The sequence below is a fragment of the Rhineura floridana genome, chromosome 8 (genome assembly GCF_030035675.1).
Source record: "Rhineura floridana isolate rRhiFlo1 chromosome 8, rRhiFlo1.hap2, whole genome shotgun sequence".
NCBI lineage: Eukaryota > Metazoa > Chordata > Lepidosauria > Squamata > Rhineuridae > Rhineura > Rhineura floridana.
The window spans coordinates 125,022,455-125,043,170 of record NC_084487.1 but is presented as its reverse complement, the minus strand read 5'-3'; the positions used below and the strand labels follow the sequence as shown (position 1 = coordinate 125,043,170).

Here is a 20,716-nt window from a genome sequence, read left to right as displayed (position 1 = left end):
GTGGCATAAGCAATTAACAGTGAGATTCTACCCCAAATCCAAGTTAGCAGCCAATATGGAAGTTCTAAATATTAATACAATCCAAACCATTTGTCCAAATTTAGGCTTGGAGACTCTAGATGTGCCATAATCATGTCAAATTTCAGACATTTCTGCCTAGATAAAATATTTCCTCTTGTCTGTTTTTTACTGCTCATGATCATTTCCTTTTTTCTTTCTTCACTATATCGTTTTTATTGGTTTCAAAATTGATATACAAAGATAACAAAGGAATTTTGAATGATGAAACATAAGTGTATAAATCTAATATCAGTCTTCTTTTTCAACACAAATATCTGCAATAAAAATGAATATTGTTCCCAATATAATTTCTTTACTACAGCATATTTTAATAGTGGCAACAGGCAAAAATACTAACTTGGCAATATCTCTTAAATCATTTTGTACAGAACAAGAAGCCTTGCTTTTTTCCAATAAAAAAGGAGGTTTTTCATTTCCTAATTAAAAAGATTATTATAGGCTAATGGAATAATATGGATATCTGTATGTTATCAAGGATCTGGGCAAGATTACATAAATGACATCAAACAAACATTTGTAGAAATCCATCCTACCAAATGCACTTTTATGGAAGAAAATTAAGGATAGAAAGTTTTGAAAGGGATCACATTGTATTTTCCAGCCTTATGAAATATTTGGGATAAATGTAAAAACTATTTGTGTCCTCTTTCAGGTGAAGCACAGGCAGAGCAGGAGAAAGTTAACAATGGACAGTACCACAATCACAGTCTGAAGGCAGTTCAAACTCTAAACAAAGTGACCTTTGTCGGGAGAAAGACAGGGGGAGTGTGACTCTGTTGATTCTCCTTGATCTCTCAGCGGCTTTTGATACCATCGACCATGGTATCCTTCTGGGGAGACTCGCTGATTTGGGAGTTGGTGGCACTGCTTGGCAGTGGTTCCGCTCCTACTTGGCGGGTCGTCTCCAGAAGGTAGTGCTTGGGGAGCACTGCTGGACACCTTGGGTACTCCAGTATGGGGTTCCACAGGGGTCAGTTTTGTCCCCCATGCTTTTTAACATCTATATGAAGCCCCTGGGTGCGGTCATCAGGAGTTTTGGAGTGCGTTGCCATCAGTATGCTGATGACACGCAGCTCTACTTCTCCTTTTCATCTTTTTCAGGTGAGGCTGTCAATGTACTGAACCGTTGCCTGGCTGTGACAATGGACTGGATGAGAGCTAATCAACTGAGGCTTAATCCAGACAAGACCGAGATGCTGTTAGTGGGAGGTTCTCCCGACCGGATGGTGGATGTTCAACCTGTTCTGGACGGGGTTACACTCCCCCTGAAGGAGCAGGTTTGCAGTTTGGGAGTTCTTTTAGAACCTTCACTGTCACTCAAGGATCAAGTAGCCTCGGTGGCATGGAGTGCCTTTTACCAACTTCGTTTGGTGGCCCAACTTCGCCCCTATCTGGATAGGGATGACCTCGCTTCAGTTATCCATGCTCTGGTAACCTCTAAACTAGATTACTGCAATGCGCTCTACGTGGGGCTGCCTTTGAAGACGGTTCGGAAACTGCAGCTCGTGCAAAATGCAGCGGCCAGATTGATAACGGGGACCAGGCGGTCCGAACATATAACACCAATTCTGGCCCGCTTGCATTGGCTGCCTATATGTTTCCGGGCCCGGTTCAAGGTGCTGGTTTTAACCTATAAAGCCTTATACGGCGCGGGACCACGATACCTGATGGAACGCCTCTCCCGATATGAACCTACCCGTACGTCTACCTAGAGGTGTGTGTAATACACACACACACACGTACGTACGTACGTGTGTGTATCTAATGGCATGTATTTGTACATTAATCTTGCATCTCATCCCTAAAATAGAAAATGTTTTTTTAAAATTGCAAAACTGCTCCAGGGATTGGGGGATGGAAGACATGTTGATGAAGTCATGGGGACAAGACAGAAGGCATCCAGTACAGCTGACTTTGCCTTGGAACCATGCTGAAAACCTTCACCAGCATTTTATGCATTGTAGGCTGCAGTAAGATGCTCAAAATACTCAGAGGGAGGCTTGGAGGGTGGTGACAAGAAAGAGGGCCTTCTCAGTGGCGGCCCCCGAATTATGGAATAGTCTTCCTGACGAGGTATGCCTGGCGCCGACATTACTATCTTTTCGGCGCCAGGTTAAAACTTTCCTCTTTTCCCAGGCATTTTAGTATGTGTAAAAATGTTTGTTTTTAAATTTAAATTTTAAGCTTTTAAAAAACTGTTTTAAATATGTGTTTCATTGTTTTTTATGCTGATTGTTGTGAACCGCCCAGGGAGCTTCGGCTATGGGCGGTATATAAATTTAATAAAATGAAATGAAAAATGAAAATGAGGGACTGCACAAGAAGCAAGGTCTAAAAGTAGGTCAAACTCAGGAGGAGACAGTGAACAGCTAGGTAGACCAGAAGACCCACAGAGCTGGTAAAAAATAAAAAAGGTTGTTCTAGCACTCTCTGCCTGGCACTGAGAGCGTTTAAGTATGAGCCTGCAGAGCCTCATCCAGAGTACAACTACAGGCCATCCATGTTGCCTGAGGATTTGGTCTGCTTATGAGGAGTATCTTACTCTTGAGTATCCCTTTACTCCAGAGGAGTCATTTCCTCAGACAGGCACTTTGGTATCTGGCAGCCAACTGAGTGCTGCACCTTTAGGTGCCTGTGCTCCCTAGGATTTTGTGCCTGCTTAGTGCCTGCCTCCAATTGTGCTATCTACGTCTTGGGAAGAAGGTTGGGTTGCTGTGTCCCCTGAGAACTTTGGATCTCTGTGATCCACCTCATAGTCTGCTGATACGGGCTGCTCATCCTGATGTTTGGCATGGGGAGCTCTGGATCATCCTGCAAAGAGGATACCATGACAATTGGTCTCTGTTTTATTTTACCCAAAATTTAATAAAAATGGGAGTTAGTATATTTATTAATTGGCAAAATGAAGATCTGATTTTTTAACACAGATGAGGAACAGATTGGACAGTAAGATTTGAATATTTCCAAATATGAGATTTTTTAAACCACTGGTTATGAATTGAGTATATGGTAATGAATTGAGTTAAATTATTTTGAAACATTAATTTTAGAGAAATGAAAAAATGTGATCTCAGATTTTTCTGAGAAAGAAGGAAGCTCAATCAGTTATACTGAAAATGGGATTTAATGATTGGCGAGGCAATCTCTGATGAGGTATGGATAAATATCTGATTACATATGAATAAATATATGGCATCACTTCCTTTCATAGATAGTGCATTAAAAATGTGGATAACCTGGTTTTAACTCCACTCTGTTCATATAGGATTTGTAACATGAGCTGCTTGAAATGCAGAATGGACAGAGCTGACTTTTTAAATTGCTGGTGAGTTTGTTCTGTCATGGGGATATTGGTGAGAGATCTTAAAGGATATCCAATTGATTTTGGAATATAGACTATGTTCATATCTTAAATTATTCTTACTAACATACTGGAAAGATGCTATCCAAAAAATAAAAGAGAAATTATTGTTTTTGGCTATGAAAGTGGTTTATTAGATTGTGGAACATTGCAACTCTAAGCAAGATCTGTTAATAAATTGATAGCACAATCTTAGAACTCTGTCCCACTTAATTCAGTGGGGCTTTCTCCCATGTAAATGAGTATAAGGTTGCAGCCCAAGTGGATTTTCTGGAGGATTACTCCTACAGGAATTCACTGTTCCTAAATGTTTTAACATTTATTCTGCTAATGTTTTACATTGCTATTCTTAGATGTTACTGTTTATCAATACTCTGTCTCTAACCATCAGCCATTTATCATCTTCTTGTGTTATGCTGCATCCAATAGCCAGTGTGGACTCCCTGGTGGTCTCACCCACAAGGATTGACCTGAATCTCTTTTGTTTAATTATGAAATCTTGTATGTAGATAGCTATTTTTCTATTTATTAAGATGCTATGTATTAAGATTTTTTCTAATTTTTGTTGTGTGTTTTTCTTGCATACTTATTATCAATTTTTAAAGTTGGCAGTCATCCATCCCAGCTTGTTTCTTGTTCAATATATTTTCAAGGAGACCCATTTTTGTTCAAATCCATTATATCTTTTCCCCCTTGCTTTACCTATAAGATCAAACAAGGATCTCCTGAGCCACTTGTGGATCCTAACTCTCCACAGCTCAATAGGAAACTATATGCTTTGCATGCAGAATGTCCAAAGTTCACATCTCCAGTTAAAAATATATCAGGTATGAAGGCTGGGAAAATGCCAACCTGTCACCATAGATCGCTGCTACCAGATCAGACTGCAGTGAGCTAAATACTGGTGTCTCAGTATAAGGCAACTTCATGAGTAAATTTGGGAAACGCCTCTTAGCAATTATCTCAATAGCTATTACAAATTGAACCATTCTCAGAAAAGGTTCAAATGAAACTTCCTGGTAATTAGTTGTCAGTCATAAAGATTGGGAGGCATTGACAACCATCTAAATCCTCTAAGATATTAAATTGTTAAATTGCTGAATCTGGTTTGGAATCTCTCTAATATTCTTTCAAGTGTGCCGTCTTTAAAGATATAGCTCCAATGGCCAGGTTTATATATATTTATCCTTGCAGTGTGGTTGCCACTACTCAGTCACTCTCCCATGGCTTGTTTTCACAATGTACTACGATGTACGGTATCCATTTGTACCCAGCAAGTTTCACAAATACCTCTTATTATTTGAATCAGATACTTCAAGTTACCGGCATCTTCTAACATTCACTTCATTGGATGTCCCTAAGTGTTATAGAAAACATAGAGCTGCTTTCTGTGTCTCTTTCTCCCCTCTTCCTGGTGGAAGATTCAGGACAGACAAAAGGAAGTACTTCTTTACTCAGCGCATAGTTAAACTATGGAATTTGCTCCCACAAGATGCAGTAATGGCCACCAGCTTGGATGGCTTTAAAAGAAGATTAGACAAATTCATGGAGGACAGGGCTATCAATGGCTACTAGCCGTGATGGCTGTGCTCTGCCACCCTAGTCAGAGGCAGCATGCTTCTGAAAACCAGTTGCCGGAAGCCTCAGGAGGGGAGAGTGTTCTTGCACTCGGGTCCTGCTTGCGGGCTTCCCCCAGGCACCTGGTTGGCCACTGTGAGAACAGGATGCTGGACTAGATGGGCCACTGGCCTGATCCAGCAGGCTCTTCTTATGTTCTTATGTTCTTATGTCTTCATTCTAAGGTCTGTTCATGAATTTGTGACTATAAATGTCATCCAGCACCAGGAACAATACTGTGGGAAGTACTCGGATTTTGTGCGCTGTGTCATAGAGTGGACATTGCTTTAATAGACATATATTGCACTTCAACAGAAATTATCAGGATGGTTTACAATAAAAGATATAGTCATAAAAATGCATAACCATGAAAAGAAAATAAGTTAAAGTGGCATAAAAAATACCAAAATAAGTACAGAAATCTCAGCATATGATAAAGCCAGAGAAAATATGAAGATTTTTTTTTCTGGTGCTGAAAAGAAGACAATGTCAGTGCCAGGCAAGCCTCCTAGAATTTATTAAATGGATACCCCGCCCTTCCTCTCGAAGTTCTGTAGATGAGGTGCCACCACAGAGAAGGTTGCTTCTCCTGTTGCCATCTCTTGGGGAGGGCCTTCAAAGCAGATTACAGCACATGGGGAGGGAAGATGCTGCTGCAGTTCCAGATCATGTAGGATTTTAAAGCTGAGCACCCACCCTTTGACTTGTGTTTGGAAAAGGACTTACAGTTCTTAATTTTCACTGCTTAACAACCTTGTAAGGCAGGTGGCGCTGAGACATAGTACCTTGACAACCCAGTGAGCTTCAAAGCTGAGAAGAGATATGACTCTGGGTTTCTGACATCCTCTCTAGTCCAAGGATGGCCAAGTATTGGCCTGTGAGCCACATTTAGCTCTTGCTATTTTTTTTACCCCTGCCAGTGCCTCCATATGTCACAATGGGAGTGCTGCTTACTACGTAGCAACTTCTTTATCTCCCCCCCCCCGTGCGAATTGCCTGTAAGAAAAGAAGCTATGCCACACCTCACACCCTCAGTTTGGTGTGAGGAGTGTTGGCAGGGCCTGGGAGATGGAAAGCTGTTTCTTACTTCGTGGTGTGCCTCCCATTTGGGAAAAATGAAGTTCTTATAGAGTGCCCCAGGGTGACTTCCCATTTCCTTCATTAAAGAACAGCTCTGAGTTAAAGAAAGCATGAAACTCTTCTGTGTTGCTTTTGGCCAAGTCAGTGCTGGCTTTCTGCTAAAGGGGTTCAGGAAATGGCACTGACATAGCTCAGTACCCATGAGAGGGAAATGAGAGGCTACCCCAGAATCCTCTAGATCAGGGTAGGGAACCTGTGACCCTCTAGATGTTGCTAGACTCTTGCTGCTATTTTCCCTGACCTGGGATGCCTGAGGATGCTGCCTGGGGTGATGGGAATTGGAGTCCCCACAACATTGGTGGGCTCACAGGTTCCCTGCCCCTGTTCTCCAGCATCTCCTTTCTCTGAGCCCTTGCTCATACTGTAAAGCCATCTCTCCTCAGTGGGAAAGAATGGACTGGCCAAGCTCCTTCCCTGCTCCTTCCCACCTGAAATAGGTGACCCCAAAGACGCCTGCCTCAGCTTTGGCCAATTACCTACTGCACCACAAACCTCAGCAATCCCACTTCCTTCCTGGGCCAATGGGTTAAATATGGTTTATCTGTAGTTATTAGGTTTAGACCCTTGTTTGGCAGTGAAGTAATGCTGGATTTTTAAAATTAATTAAATAAATATTTATTGTGTTTACAGAATCAGTTAAAGATGTCACATATGTTGTTCTAAACCTAACCTGCCACTAAAACCAACATGCAATATGACCCAAACCCCACTCACTAGTTGTCAACAGATCAAGCCCTATCCAAATCCTGTCTATACCATGAACTTAGCCCTGCCTAAATAACTGTCACTTTATCCTTTTTTAAATCTTTCACTCGCTCAGTCCCCCTTCCTTGAAAAACTCCAGCTAATCACACACAACATTCTATTAAACTTGACATACCTAAACATGAGTTAACAGAAATAAACATTGTGATTTTGTCACAATTACCTGTAAGAAAAATACATGAAAAATGCAAAAGCCAAGAATTTCTAATTTTGAAAGAGGCAAATGGTTCTCTGAATTTTGCAGCATTGTTCGTCAGTGGACTTTCGTTAAAATGTCTACACATTTGTGAATTTCAGCACTAATATAAAGAACAAAACAGGTCAACAAACATCCCAACAAGAAAGGGGATCACACTAGTCAGAACAGGAGATCTTAGTATATTTTCCTAAAAGCACTGTCGAGTCATGTGTTTGCAATTACTTCACAAAAATTCACATCCACAAATTTCTCAGATAGAACTCTTAAGCTAATGGATTCCTTCAGCTTACTATATGAGGGAGATAAGATAGAGGAAATGGAGGCCGCATCCTATTACGGGGAGATATTAGTAGCAAATTGCTTTACACTGCAGTTTTGAAATGATTGAGTTAGTGAAACCAGCGCTGAGAAATCTAAGATAGAGCACACTAATGAATGCAACTTTGGATTTTTTTTAACCCATGGATATTGTCCAGCCTCTGAATGCTTTGCTCATTCTGTCAAATATAAAGAAAGGAGATGACTCAGTGGCATATTACAGATCTTTGACCAGAATGGGAGCACAACCAAGCTTACTGCAAGAGGTCCCAGGTTGTGTTCTGAAGGCACATGAGGCCAGCACCCTGCTGAAGCTAAGCAGGGTTGGGTCTGGTCAGTATCTGGATGGGAGACTGCCTGGGAACCATATGTAAGCCACCTTGGGTTTCTATCATGGAAAGAAAGGTGGGGTATAAATGAAATAAATAAGAGGTGTTGATAGCTTAGATGACTTTTAAAAAGGATTTTATAGGTTCTTAATATTAATCATAATTATTAACATTACCAGAGGTAATATACATATGAACAATAGAAGGGAGGGACATTACCTTGATACCATTCTTGTGAGCTTCCAGAACCATCTGACTGACCATTGCTGGAAAGAGAATTAGAATTAATTAGGCTAATCCAGGAAGGTAGTTCTTAGAGAGGTGGTGTACTATAGTACATGGATAGCCAATGTGATGCCCTCTGGATGTTATTGGACTATACCTCCCATAATCCTTGACCATTGATCATGTTGCTGGGGCAGCTAAGAGTTGTAGTCCATCAACAACTGAAGAGCATCACATTGGCTAACCCTGGTACAGTGGATAAGTGCCTTACAGAGCAATCCTAAGTTATCTACTCAGAAGTAAGTCCTATTGAATTCACTTGGGTAAGGCTTCAATCCTAACCTCACTTATCTGTGAATAAGTCCCACTGAACTCAATTGGACTTACTTCTGAGTAGACATGGTTAGACTTGCAATGTGAGTTATGTATTGGGAAGTCCTAGTTTGAATGTTACCTTTGCCATGACCTTAACCAAGCCACTTTCCCTCAGCCTGAGTGCTCCTTTGGAATATGTGGACAATAATACTGACTTGCCTTATAGAATTGTTGTAAGCATCAAAACAAGATAGAGTGTTCTAAGCATGTCACATACATTAAAGTAATATATAAATAATTTTGATGGTATTGTAAACCCTTTCCAGGTGTTATACTGGTGGTATGGCTGCTGCAGAGAAAGCTAGCTGTGTAGGTACTTGTCCATGTGGAAATACATTTTTGAGAAGCATTTCCCATGTGGTTCAGTCCAATTTCAATTGCACCATCAAAATCCAGCCTGTGCAAGGGGTAAGAAACTTGTGGCCCTCCAGGTGTTGCTGGACTCCCACCATCCCTGACAATTGCCCATGCTGACTGTGGCTGATAAAAGTTGGAGTTCAACAACATCTGGAGAGCCACCCCTGGCCTACATTTTCATCAGCATTTTATGCATTGTAGGCTGCAGTAAGATGCTCAAAATACTAGACCAATGGGCCATGTATGGAAATGACCATCACGAAGTAAATATATATAAACCTGGCCATTGGAGCTATATCTTTAAAGACGGCACACTTGAAAGAATATTAGAGAGATTCCAAACCAGATTCAGCAATTTAACAATTTAATATCTTAGAGGATTTAGATGGTTGTCAATGCCTCCCAATCTTTATGACTGACAACTAATTACCAGGAAGTTTCATTTGAACCTTTTCTGAGAATGGTTCAATTTGTAATAGCTATTGAGATAATTGCTAAGAGGCGTTTCCCAAATTTACTCATGAAGTTGCCTTATACTGAGACACCAGTATTTAGCTCACTGCAGTCTGATCTGGTAGCAGCAATCTATGGTGACAGGTTGGCATTTTCCCAGCCTTCATACCTGATATATTTTTAACTGGAGATGTGAACTTTGGACATTCTGCATGCAAAGCATATAGTTTCCTATTGAGCTGTGGAGAGTTAGGATCCACAAGTGGCTCAGGAGATCCTTGTGGGTGAGACCACCAGGGAGTCCACACTGGCTATTGGATGCAGCATAACACAAGAAGATGATAAATGGCTGATGGTTAGAGACAGAGTATTGATAAACAGTAACATCTAAGAATAGCAATGTAAAACATTAGCAGAATAAATGTTAAAACATTTAGGAACAGTGAACTCCTGTAGGAGTAATCCTCCAGAAAATCCACTTGGGCTGCAACCTTATACTCATTTACATGGGAGAAAGCCCCACTGAATTAAGTGGGACAGAGTTCTAAGATTGTGCTATCAATTTATTAACAGTGTCCTTGTTCCACTTACAGTATTATCCTAAACAAGTATATTTGGCAGTAAGTCCCACACACTGAAGAAAAAGCAAAAAAGATCTTTTCCCTGCCCTCCCCCAAAAAAGTGATGGTAGGGGTTCCTGCAGTGTGGTATTTGGAAGACTTCTGATAATGCAATAGAGAGCATATTTTCCTGAATATTTTGATGTATGGAATGTTTTTCTTGCCATTTGTTCAAGGTTCAACTGCATTCTGACCCAGATTATCTCTAGTTTCTGCCTATTAATGATGTTTGCTATGCTTTTCCAAAACATTGCTGCTTCCAAAAACTCCAGAGACATGTGTTACCAATCTTATTATAGTGTAGAACTGTCTTTGCCAACCTGGTGCTATGCAGATGTCTTGGACTACAACTCCCATCAGCTCCACTCAGTACAGAATTTCTGTCTTTTTCTACAGAGTCTTATCTCATGTTTATGTTATTTGCAGGCACCAGTTTATTGCAGGAAGTAGTATATTTGGTGAGCCAAGGAGCTGATCCTGATGAAATTGGATTAATGAACATAGATGAGCAGCTTCCAGTCCTAGAGTATCCTCAACCTGGACTGGACATTATCAAGGTATATGCAAAATGTGTTGACCTTTTGCACTTATTTTTATTTTACCTCTGCTTGTTTAGCTTTTATTTTCAAAGCCCCTTTTAAATCCCCCTTCAGTTACTGGAATGATTAATAGCAACAAGCTTACAGTGTAATAAAACGTGAAATACAAAAGAAGGGAATGGTAACAAAAGAAGCCTACATTTCCTGCAAAATCATTAAGAGCGTAAAAATCAATGTGCTTTTAATAATTTCCTGAGACAACTAATAGATGGCGCAATGAATTTCAAAATTAAACATTTTCTAAGATGTATTATGCTTTCAGATAATATGCAGTTCCCTAAATTCAATAGGTAGTTTGAGCCTCAAGGCCCCAATTTACCTTTCTTGTTTTAAAAGCAGAGGGCCCAAAGATGGCTCAATGTTACCAGTAAGTGCCAAAGAGGAAGTGTGAGTAACTGAATGGCACATCCTCATCCTGCCCCCTTGAGCTACTACTGTATGAAAGGGAAAGTCATCTCTCCTGTCAGAATCTGGAAATTCATCAGCCAATTGTTAGTTGTCTTTTACTATATTATTAAAAATGCATTGATTTTTAGACTCTTCTCTTAATGATTTTGCAGGAAATGCAGTCTTCTTTTTTCCATTCCCTTCTTTTGTGTTTCATGTTTTATTAGACTGTAAGCCTGTGGGCAGGGATTTGTTCACTATTTTATCATGTGCAATGCCTCAAACAGTGTAGGAGGTATTGTGAACATTCAATGATGACAAAATTTATGCACTCCCTTGGGATGATTCCTACATCGCCCCATTGGAAAAATGTATGCAAAATGCTAGAAATGTAAAAAGAGAAAATGCCACTTACACTTCAGCTTGGCTCCATTTGACGATTGTAAACTACGAGCAGAATTGCTGTTGACTTTGTGGACCGTTGGGTAGGTGTATTGCACTTTTACTTTGTGTACATCTTGCTGTGTTCTGTCCTCACCAGTAGGCATGGCATAGCCACTGTTGGTGGGGCCATTTGAAGCTTAGCACATATCCATTATAATCCTTGCGTAGGTGTCATTTTTGCATTAGGATAACATATAATGATGTTACAATAATGCTCTTTAAATAAAACCTTTCTAGTCATCACTGTGTTAGCAACATGGTTAATGGTGGTGAATGTTTTCTTTTTTAAAAACAGATGGTTTTTTTCTTTAAAAATAGCATTAAGGTGTTATAGTGCTATACATCATATAAATATATGTATGTAGGCAGAAAAGCATTTTTGAAATAAGCAATCCAAAAACCAAAACTGGAATCATAAAATAGTGTCCACTGCAAATGTGATAATGTGTACTGACCTGCAACTTTCCCAATAACATGAAAACCTCACTATTTCAAAAATATGGAAGAATATTGCTAAAGGCATCTACACTTGTAGAGATTGTAATATTTTGAAAAAAGTAGGACTTTCTGTGGTGTGAGAAAAGATGGAAGAATCACAGGGAAAATATAGGACACCAATGATTGGATGCATCATGTGGATGTCCTGTAAAAACAACATGAACTAAGGTGACGGTTCTGCCCTAAATGCCTAGTGTAGAAGCATCCTTCCTCTTCTGGTACTTCCAGGTAACATGCAAAGCATAGGATAGTTACATTTATTTGATTTACTTCCTAACCCCCATATTTACTTAGCTAATAGCTAAGTGCTATTAGCTAATGCATTAGAGGACTCTGGTTGCCTTCCAAGTAGGTGCCTTACTATGCAATCCTATGCAAGTTTATTGCAAAATTAAACCCCAACTCTGTGCAATGGGGCACTCCCAGATAAGTGTGCAATTTAGAATTGCAGCCTAAATTGCTGAAGGTAGACAAGATCAGGAAAAGAGATTTGACACCTATCCAGAGGAATAGTGTTTAATTATCACCACTTATTAAAGTTTGTTGCTTGAGAAGTGTACAGAGTTGAAGGGCATCTAGCACAGAATGCTGGACTAGATGGGCCTTTGATCTAATTTAGCAAGGCTCTCCATATATTCTTAAAGAGGTGTGAAATAACATCTTTAGGTATCTTTTTGCTGTTTCCTGGAATGTGATCACATCATCCTACTTTGAGGCCATACCTGGGGGTCAATTAAATAGATATCGAATATAGCAAAATGTATCCAAAAGGGATTTCTCCATCGCAATAGATGTGCAAAAACTACACAATAGGCCCCAAACTTGTATCCATATCCGATAATGGCATCCTTCCCTTTTAAAATACTGTCTATCTATTGAAACTGCATAGAATGTGGATGACTTGGGTATGACTAGAGAGCAGAAACATCTAATGCTGCTGTTTAAAAAACTCCATGTGTTTTCTCAAATGCTATACTCTATTTAATTTCATTGGCACATTTCTGTATCTAAAATGAAACCAGCAGAGACAGCTGCTCTACATTTTGCCAGGGTCAGCTTAGGGCAGTAGAGTTGCTATCACTTTTTCCCTGTCTGAATCTGTGGTGTGGAGGAGGAAGAGTTAAATGAAAAAGAACACAATTATTCAGTGGATTTTAATGGACCCTCCTCTCCTTTCTGAAATGGAGTCTGGGTATTAATCTTGTGCTGGAAGGAAGAGGTCTTAACCACAATGCTGCACCAGCTTTGCAAGTAGTCTGTGTTTGAAGTGGGGCAAGAGCAACTCCTGTTGATTCTTTTGTTTATGTTCCAGAAGGGAGATAGGGTCCTCCAGATGGCTAGGCTTGATTACCTTTACCAGTGATGCTCTGACTGACTTCCTTCTGTCATTAGACTGATATGTCTTAGGGAAGCTTATCTGCCCCTCCTCCTTCCGCCCTTTCCTCTCTTCTCTTCTCCAACTGTCTGAGAGAGAGGAGACACCTTTGTCTCTGCTCTCTCTCTCCTGAGCCATGAGGGCAACTCCCAAGCCTGGGTGCTGCGCCTCCAACTTAGTTAGTTGGTTAGAACTAGGTATGCCTTTCTATCTACTGTGTATTTCTATAAATAAAGTAGCTTTCCTTATTTCACTAAGTCTTAAGTCTCAGTGATCTCAATGCAGGGTAAAAGCCTGCTTTCTTAGGTAAATGCACACACTGGCACACACGCATTTCAGACCGTTGACGTTCTCTGTTAACATTTATACAAATTTACAAAACTGTCTGGTGGACATTACTTGCTAAAACAGCACGGAACAGGTTTTTGGCTCACTTTCCCACTTTTGGTTTTAGGCTATATGTAACATGCTGCTCAAAGTGCCCAAGCACTTTCATAGAATTGTGGAATAGTAGAGTTGGAAGGGGCCTGTAAGTCCATTGAGTCAACCACCCTGCTCAATTCAGGAATCCAAATTAAAGCATATCTGGCAGGTGGCTGTCCAGCTGCCTCTAAAATGCCTCCAGTGTTGGAGAGCCTACCATCTCCCTAGGTAATTGGTTCCATTGTCATATGGCTCTAACAGTTAGGAAGTTTTTCCTGATGTTCAACTGAAATCTGGCTTCCTGCAACTTCAGCCCATTATTCCGTGTCCTGCACTCTGGGGCGATCGAGAAGAGATTGTGGCCCTCATCTGTGTGGCGACCTTTCAAGTAATTGAAGAGTGCTATCATATCTCCCCTCAGTCTTCTCTTCTCCAGGCTAAACATGCCCAGTTCTTTCAGTCTCTCATCATAGGGCTTTGTTTCTAGTCCACTGATCATCCTTGTTGCCCTCCTCTGAACCTGTTCCAGTTTGTCTGCATCTTTCTTAAAGTGTGGAGTCCGAACTGGACACAGTATTCAAGATGAGGCCTATCCATTGCCGAATTGAGGGGAACTAATACTTCACTTGATTTGGAAACTATACTTCTGTTGATGCATCCCACTTTGACTTTGGTCTGATTCAAATGCAACTGAAGCAGCATGGGACCTGCTTCTGCATGGATCAGTAACAACATCAAAGAGAAAACACATGGTTCTTTCCAACAGCAAAGTACTAGACAGCTGAGAGTAGTGGTGCGTGCATAGCAAGTCATTTGAAGCATGAAAATGTCGACAGTAGTAATCTGAACCAACAAAGATTTTGGCTGGAAATAGGGAGTTAGGAATGCAACACAGAGGAATCTGGATCACTTAGAAAAAGGGATATACTGTTAAATATTCATTTATTTTCCTTCATGCATTTTATAGGAGCTTACATCTTCCCGCCTCATTAAAAGCCACCTGCCATATCGTTTTTTGCCTTCAGATTTACACAGTGGTAATTCCAAGGTAAGAGTGGTTAGCTTTACGTTATTTGTTATCTGCATGTTTTGTGAAATGGGGAGGGGAAAAAGAAAATAATCCGTCAGTAAAATGAATTGTTTCATGTTCATAGGTAATCTACATGGCTCGCAACCCCAAAGATCTGGTGGTATCTTATTACCAGTTTCACCGCTCCCTACGTACCATGAGCTACAGAGGAACATTTCAAGAGTTCTGTCGGAGATTCATGAATGAAAAGTGTAAGAAAATTTTATGTTGTCTATGTGGCAGTACATCAATCAAATCTTTATTGCAGCTTTTAGCCATAAGCCATATGCGCATATGAATACAAATATTATTAAAAGGTAATAACATGAAAAGGAACATCTGTTGGCTGTTCCTGGCCGGAGGATTCTTTAGCAAAAATCACTCTCAACTTTTGAGCAGCCAGCGCAAAATTAGCGACTGCGAGGGTCACTGAATTAAAATTGTCAGATAAAAGCATGTTAACCATCTCTCCATCAGGGCAAGGCGCTAAAGAGTCTAAAAAATATAGTAAAAACTTACGTCTAGGGTTTTCATAAAGTGGGCAGTGAAGGAAGTAATGGGCTAAATCCTCTATTGCCTTACAACCATAAATACATTGGCGTTGAGCCACTGGGATGCCACTATATCGTCCTTCTAAATAGGCAGTAGGCATGGCTTGAAAACGGAGGGCAGTAAATGCTCTTCTGATAGCGGGTCTGTCGAGTGTGTCAAGATAGTTGGACATAAAATGGTCAGGTTTAAAGGAGGGATACCATAATGAAAAAGGGGCTGTCGCTATGGACATCCGATCTTGACAGGCATCGCTATCGAAAATCCAATTACGGAAGGCAACTCTGTTTAGTTCTTTCATTTTGGCTTGGGAAAGGTCGTAATTAGAAAGTATCACCTGGCATTCTGCTGCCCATCCACCAGACTGTAGTTGTTCATGCCAGCATTGCTTAACCAAGGCTGAATCATTCATATTGAAGATTCTAAGCCAGTAACTTATATAGGCTAGATCAATGCGTGCTGCTATTGAGGGTAAGCCTAACTCCGGAGATGGGCAGATGGAGTCCCCATAGGGAGGCCTAGCACTTGTCTCATAAACCTATTTTGTATTGGCTCCAAATTTGCTCTAGCAGTTATTCCCCACAACTCTACTCCATATAAAATTTTTGGGAGTATTTTGGTTTTAAATATTTTAATCATAGGGAGGATAAGTTGTCCTCCTTGAGTATAAAAGAACCTTTTAGCAAGGCCCAGGGCTTGGGAAGCAGTAAGAGTCGTTGCTTTTAGCTGCGGGGCCCAAGAAAGTCTGTTAGATAGATAAATACCAAGATATTTAAAAGTGGAGACTTGCTCTATAGGGGCCCCATGGAATTCTGATGAGTGAATATAGACAAATGAAGCACCCTTGTGGATAATCCTGGAATTGCATGGGAAGCAAGAGTAGGTGAAAGAAGATTAAAGGTATTATCAAATGATTAATTTAGCTCTAGATCGGAGATGGAGCTGCCAGGGGCATTCACTAACCACACAGCTAAAACATGGCAGTATGGCATATTGGTAATGGTTGTGGTGGGTGATTATTTTATAATTTATTAATTCAGGTGGCCTAATCTGAAGTGCTGGAAACTTTATTCCAGTGGTAGCCAACTTCTGAAGAAAGTGCATCGAGTCCAAGATATTTTAGGCAGTTCATCTCTAGCTTGCTTTATAGTACATGTATAGTACATGTGTCTGGATGTGATTTTATTTCTATACTGAACCAGGGAACAAGCACCTGTTGAGTATAGGAGAGGCAGGCAGAAATGTTTGACACTATAATTAGACCTGGTCAGGAGCCACTAACCCCCACTGCTTGTGCCACTCAGCTTGTCACACTTGCTATTGGCCACATGTGTCTAAACCATACAGTATTTAAGCTTTTAGTAGGAACCACCATGCATTTCTGGGTCAACGTCTACATTAGAAGCCAATATGTATTCAGAATTAAACATGCAAATAGTAAGCATAGCTTAACCAAATTCATACATTTTTGTGGTTTTCCTTTATCTATATGCTGTGCAAGTTTTATGGCATCTGGACACAGAATTTGAAGAAGTTTTTATTTTCTTACCCAAATCAAAAACAAACCTGGCTATACTTATATTTTTAAGGATTGTACATGTTCCTCTTTTTAAACTTTTTGTTAGGAAATGTAATATAATATACTTTTGTATGAAAACAAGGCAACAAAACTCATTGCACTTCTTTTTAGCTTTTATTTCGGAGAAACTCTGAACAAATGATGCCTTTGTGTACTAGCCATTATATTTCCTTTCTCTACAGTAGGGTATGGCTCATGGTTTGAGCATGTGCAGGAATTCTGGCAACATCACATGGACTCAAATGTACTCTTTCTCAAGTATGAAGATATGCACAAGGTAAATTCGGATAGTATAAAAGTCTTCTACTTCTCCTTTTTACCTATGGCGTTTTTTCCCCTTTCCAGAACTATAGGTGCCCCTTTCAGGAGCTTGTTCTTTTGATCAATTATACCAATTATCCTTTGATAGGATTTTATGACTTGCGGTGTTCATATTTTGCAAGCTTAAATGAGGCAGGGTATTTAAATTGTAGAAGACATATTTTAATTGAACAAAATAAAACAGAGCAATCCAAATTGGGGGGAGGGGAAGAGAGGCAGGTTTCCCAAATCCAAAGCATTGCAATGAAAATTAGTATGCCACTTCAGGGCTCCAGGGCCAGCATATCTTTTACCCCATACAGGTGTGTGTGTCAGGGATACCTTTCTCCTTTGTGCCTTTATATAAGAGCACAACTTAGAGATACTGTTTGACCCTTTTCCAGCTTTGCTCACACACAGCAGTAAGTAGGCTGTTGCTTATGTAGTTCCCACCATGAAAAAGTCCTGTCATTAATATGGAGCTGTGTGTCCAGAGGTCTACTCAGATTTCTGGTGATAGCATCTATTATTTGTTTGGGATAGTGCATGGCACTATGTTGAGCCCTTTGCTCCTCCTCCCCTGAAAACAAATGACCAGTGCTATTGTCAATGGTGTGAATGTGCACAGAACACCAGCATATGAATAGGGCTTTTTCTAGTGTCAGAATCCACAGATGTGGTGCTCCTTGATTCATGTCACGGTTCCCATTGCATCTAGGGATGCCTACCTGGATTGGAGCATTTATATCTAGGACCAGGGTTCAAATCCACGCATAGCCATGAAGCTCACTGGATGACCTTGGGCCAGTCACTGCCTCTCAGCCTCATGAAAACCCTATTCATAGGGTCGCCATAAGTCGGAATCGACTTGAAGGCAGTACATTTACATTTAGATTATTATTCCCCTACATTAGGAAATATATTGGGGGGTAAAGAAAGGCCGGGGAAGGAACTGGCAATTCCACCCCATATATACAGTCTGCCTAGTAAACGTCGCAAGATGTCACCCTAAGAGTCGGAAACGACTCGCACTACAAGTGCGGGGACACCTTTACTTTTTTACATTAGGAAATACTCTAAAATGCTCATAACACTATTACAAGCCATCTGCAAGGGACCCTTAAATCTTATTTCTGCTATTCAGCCATATGAATTAGGACATAAAAAATAAATCTTTAACATTGATTTTAAGATGCTGCTCTCGACTCTGTGACAAACCCTTTTGTGGTTACTTGCAGTAATTGTTTGTTATTTTTAACCTCCTCTTTCAGGCTTGTCTCTTTGTCTTCACTCACACATGATCTTTCCTCACAGGACCTTGCAACTATGGTTGAACAGCTGGTGAGGTTCCTGGGTGTCTCTTACGACAAAGCACAATTAGAATCCATGGTGGAACATTGTCACCAGCTCATCGACCAGTGCTGCAATGCAGAAGCTCTTCCTGTTGGCAGGGGTATGTGTGTGTGTCAGAATATATTGCAAATATTTGTAAAAGCAGAAGTGAGGAACCATAAACCTCACAGGTCTTTAGGGCAATCTACAGTTATGGCACTTCTAGATACAAAGTTTGTGATATAATTGCTGCAGCCTTCTCTGCCCTCAGGCAATAACTATAATGACAATGCAGCCCTGTTAGGACTGGGAAGCATCAGAATGCAGATTGTGTGTGTGTGTGTAGGCGTGTCCTTACATATTTAAAGACTTCCTAGGATTTTGTTTTTTAAAAGAAAGAAAAAACCCGCCTTCCTAACCATGGAAAGCTATGGACTTCAGAATAATTCTATAACATACTAGTTTTCTATAGGGTTTTTTTTAAAAAAAACATGGGGCAGGAGGGTGATTTGTCAATGGAATAACATCTTTATGTATATTTCAGCTCAAAATACACTGGCTTTTTCAATGGGCTATTGGGGAAATACAGGTAGGAATCTAATGTAGTAGGATGATGGAGACAGAAGTAAGTAAGCATTTTGTCACTGAATTTCTTGGATTGGAGACAGCCAATTGCTTTTTCAGAGTGTTGAAGGTCGTATAACAAGAAGACCAAACTAGATGTCAACTGTCCTGAACATATAGAAAGGGAGGGGTGGGGCCAAATGTTTAAGGGGGAACTAAATGTTCCTGCTACCAGTGTCTCACCACCCCATCCCCTCTGCATCTGCATTTTCTCTCAGTCAGGATCATTTGCAGCACTGGAACCTGGCTAGGTGTAGAGTGCCTGGAAAGAGGGGCTGCAGGGGGGTAAGCCTTGGCTAGGAGGGAGGGGCTCCTACTGCTTTTAAAATTGGACCCTCCACACCCTATTCTCTCCCATCCCTCATTTTCTTCCTTATGTGATTGTGGCAATTTCATGTTTAAATAAACTGAACTGCTATTGTCAGTCTCTGCTAGTTTGGCTCAGAAAAATAGCCACGATGGAATACATATTTATTTGTTTTGTCCCACAAACGCTTGCAAAACCGGTTTACTGGAAGAGATAGTTTTGTGAGTGTATTTGCAGCACAGGTAACAATGGTACTCTCTCTCTCCCACCTTCTTTGTCTGTCTCCAGCCCAAAGCATCCGAATGAACAAGGCAAAACGATCACTTTCTTACTAATTCTGTCTGTTCACAGTTCTCTTTGTTCCACCTTAGTGCCTAAGGCCCTTTGACCAGTAGTAACCCGAAACAGCTTGTCTCCAAAGTGAACCCCATTTGGCTAGACCAGGGCTTTCCAAACTGTGGTCCGTAGCATGTCTGTAAAAAAATCAATTAATAATCACACAGCATGTAGCATAGCACATTACAATTGCTAACCGGCAGAAAGATCATTAAGCGGTGTGCCAAGACCCTCAGAAATGTTCAAGTAGTCCAAGAGGAACAAAGTTTGGGAACCGCTGGTTAAGACATTTTCTCCCAGGGTATCTGATCATACTTGTTCCCTGCCTGCTTTTTATCCATACATTTTTCTTCCTTTTTTAAATTTGTTTGTTTTGCTCTCTCACATTTGTAATAATTTTCTGTTTTTCAAAATGCAGCCTAAATATCTGTCTTCCTGCCTTGTTTTAATTTAATTGTGTGAGTAAAAGTTCTGTAATCAGCATAACAATTTAGTGTAATTAGTTTATTGCTATGTTTAATTTATCATCAGCTACATTTTCCTTATTTTGCTTTATGTTGGGTTTCTTTAATTTTTTTTCCTTTTAGCTCATTGACCTTTACTCAGAAGATAACCCTCAGTTGCTGTGAAAGCAGGCCATTGGTTAGCTTATGTTCCTTACATTTGCTTCATGCCCCAACACAAATCACAGTTTCATGAATCAAATCATGAACTCAGGTGGGTAACTCTTTGACCACGCACATGGTTGGAAAACGTTTGTCAGCAAAATATATTACTTGGTATTTAGATTATCACAGTGGCAGCCAATATTTTTTGGCATGTGTTGCCCATCTAATGCAGGGGTTGGGAACCTTTTTTTCCCTTTCATTCTGAGGGCCACACTGCCTTTTGGGCAACCTTCCAGGGGCCACATCTCACTGGTGGGTGGGTCCAGAGGCAAAAGTGGGCAGAGCAATTGCACCTTTGTACAGCAAGCTTGTTTCTATACACTCTTTCCTCCATCCAGACAAGCAAGATGCATTGTTAGAGTTCGAGGACATATTCTAGCCAGGCA

The 20,716-nt window shown here is 40.5% G+C and overlaps 1 protein-coding gene across 2 annotated transcripts in view; it reads left to right on the top strand.

Moving 5' to 3' along the window:
* The window catches only part of SULT4A1 (sulfotransferase family 4A member 1), a 45,305-nt gene that overhangs the window by 18,929 nt on the left and 5,660 nt on the right, over positions 1-20,716 (top strand). The window contains exons 2-7 of one of the 2 annotated variants that reach the window (XR_009764279.1): positions 10,267-10,397; positions 14,534-14,614; positions 14,721-14,847; positions 16,946-17,040; positions 18,378-18,516; positions 20,250-20,379. Coding sequence is in view for 1 of the 2 variants with exons in the window: in XM_061637876.1 (XP_061493860.1) it covers positions 10,267-10,397; positions 14,534-14,614; positions 14,721-14,847; positions 16,946-17,040; positions 18,378-18,516 (573 nt within the window). In the remaining variant the exon portion in view is untranslated. The remainder of the gene's footprint in view (positions 1-10,266; positions 10,398-14,533; positions 14,615-14,720; positions 14,848-16,945; positions 17,041-18,377; positions 18,517-20,249; positions 20,380-20,716) is intronic. The other variant, XM_061637876.1, reaches the window with a different exon arrangement.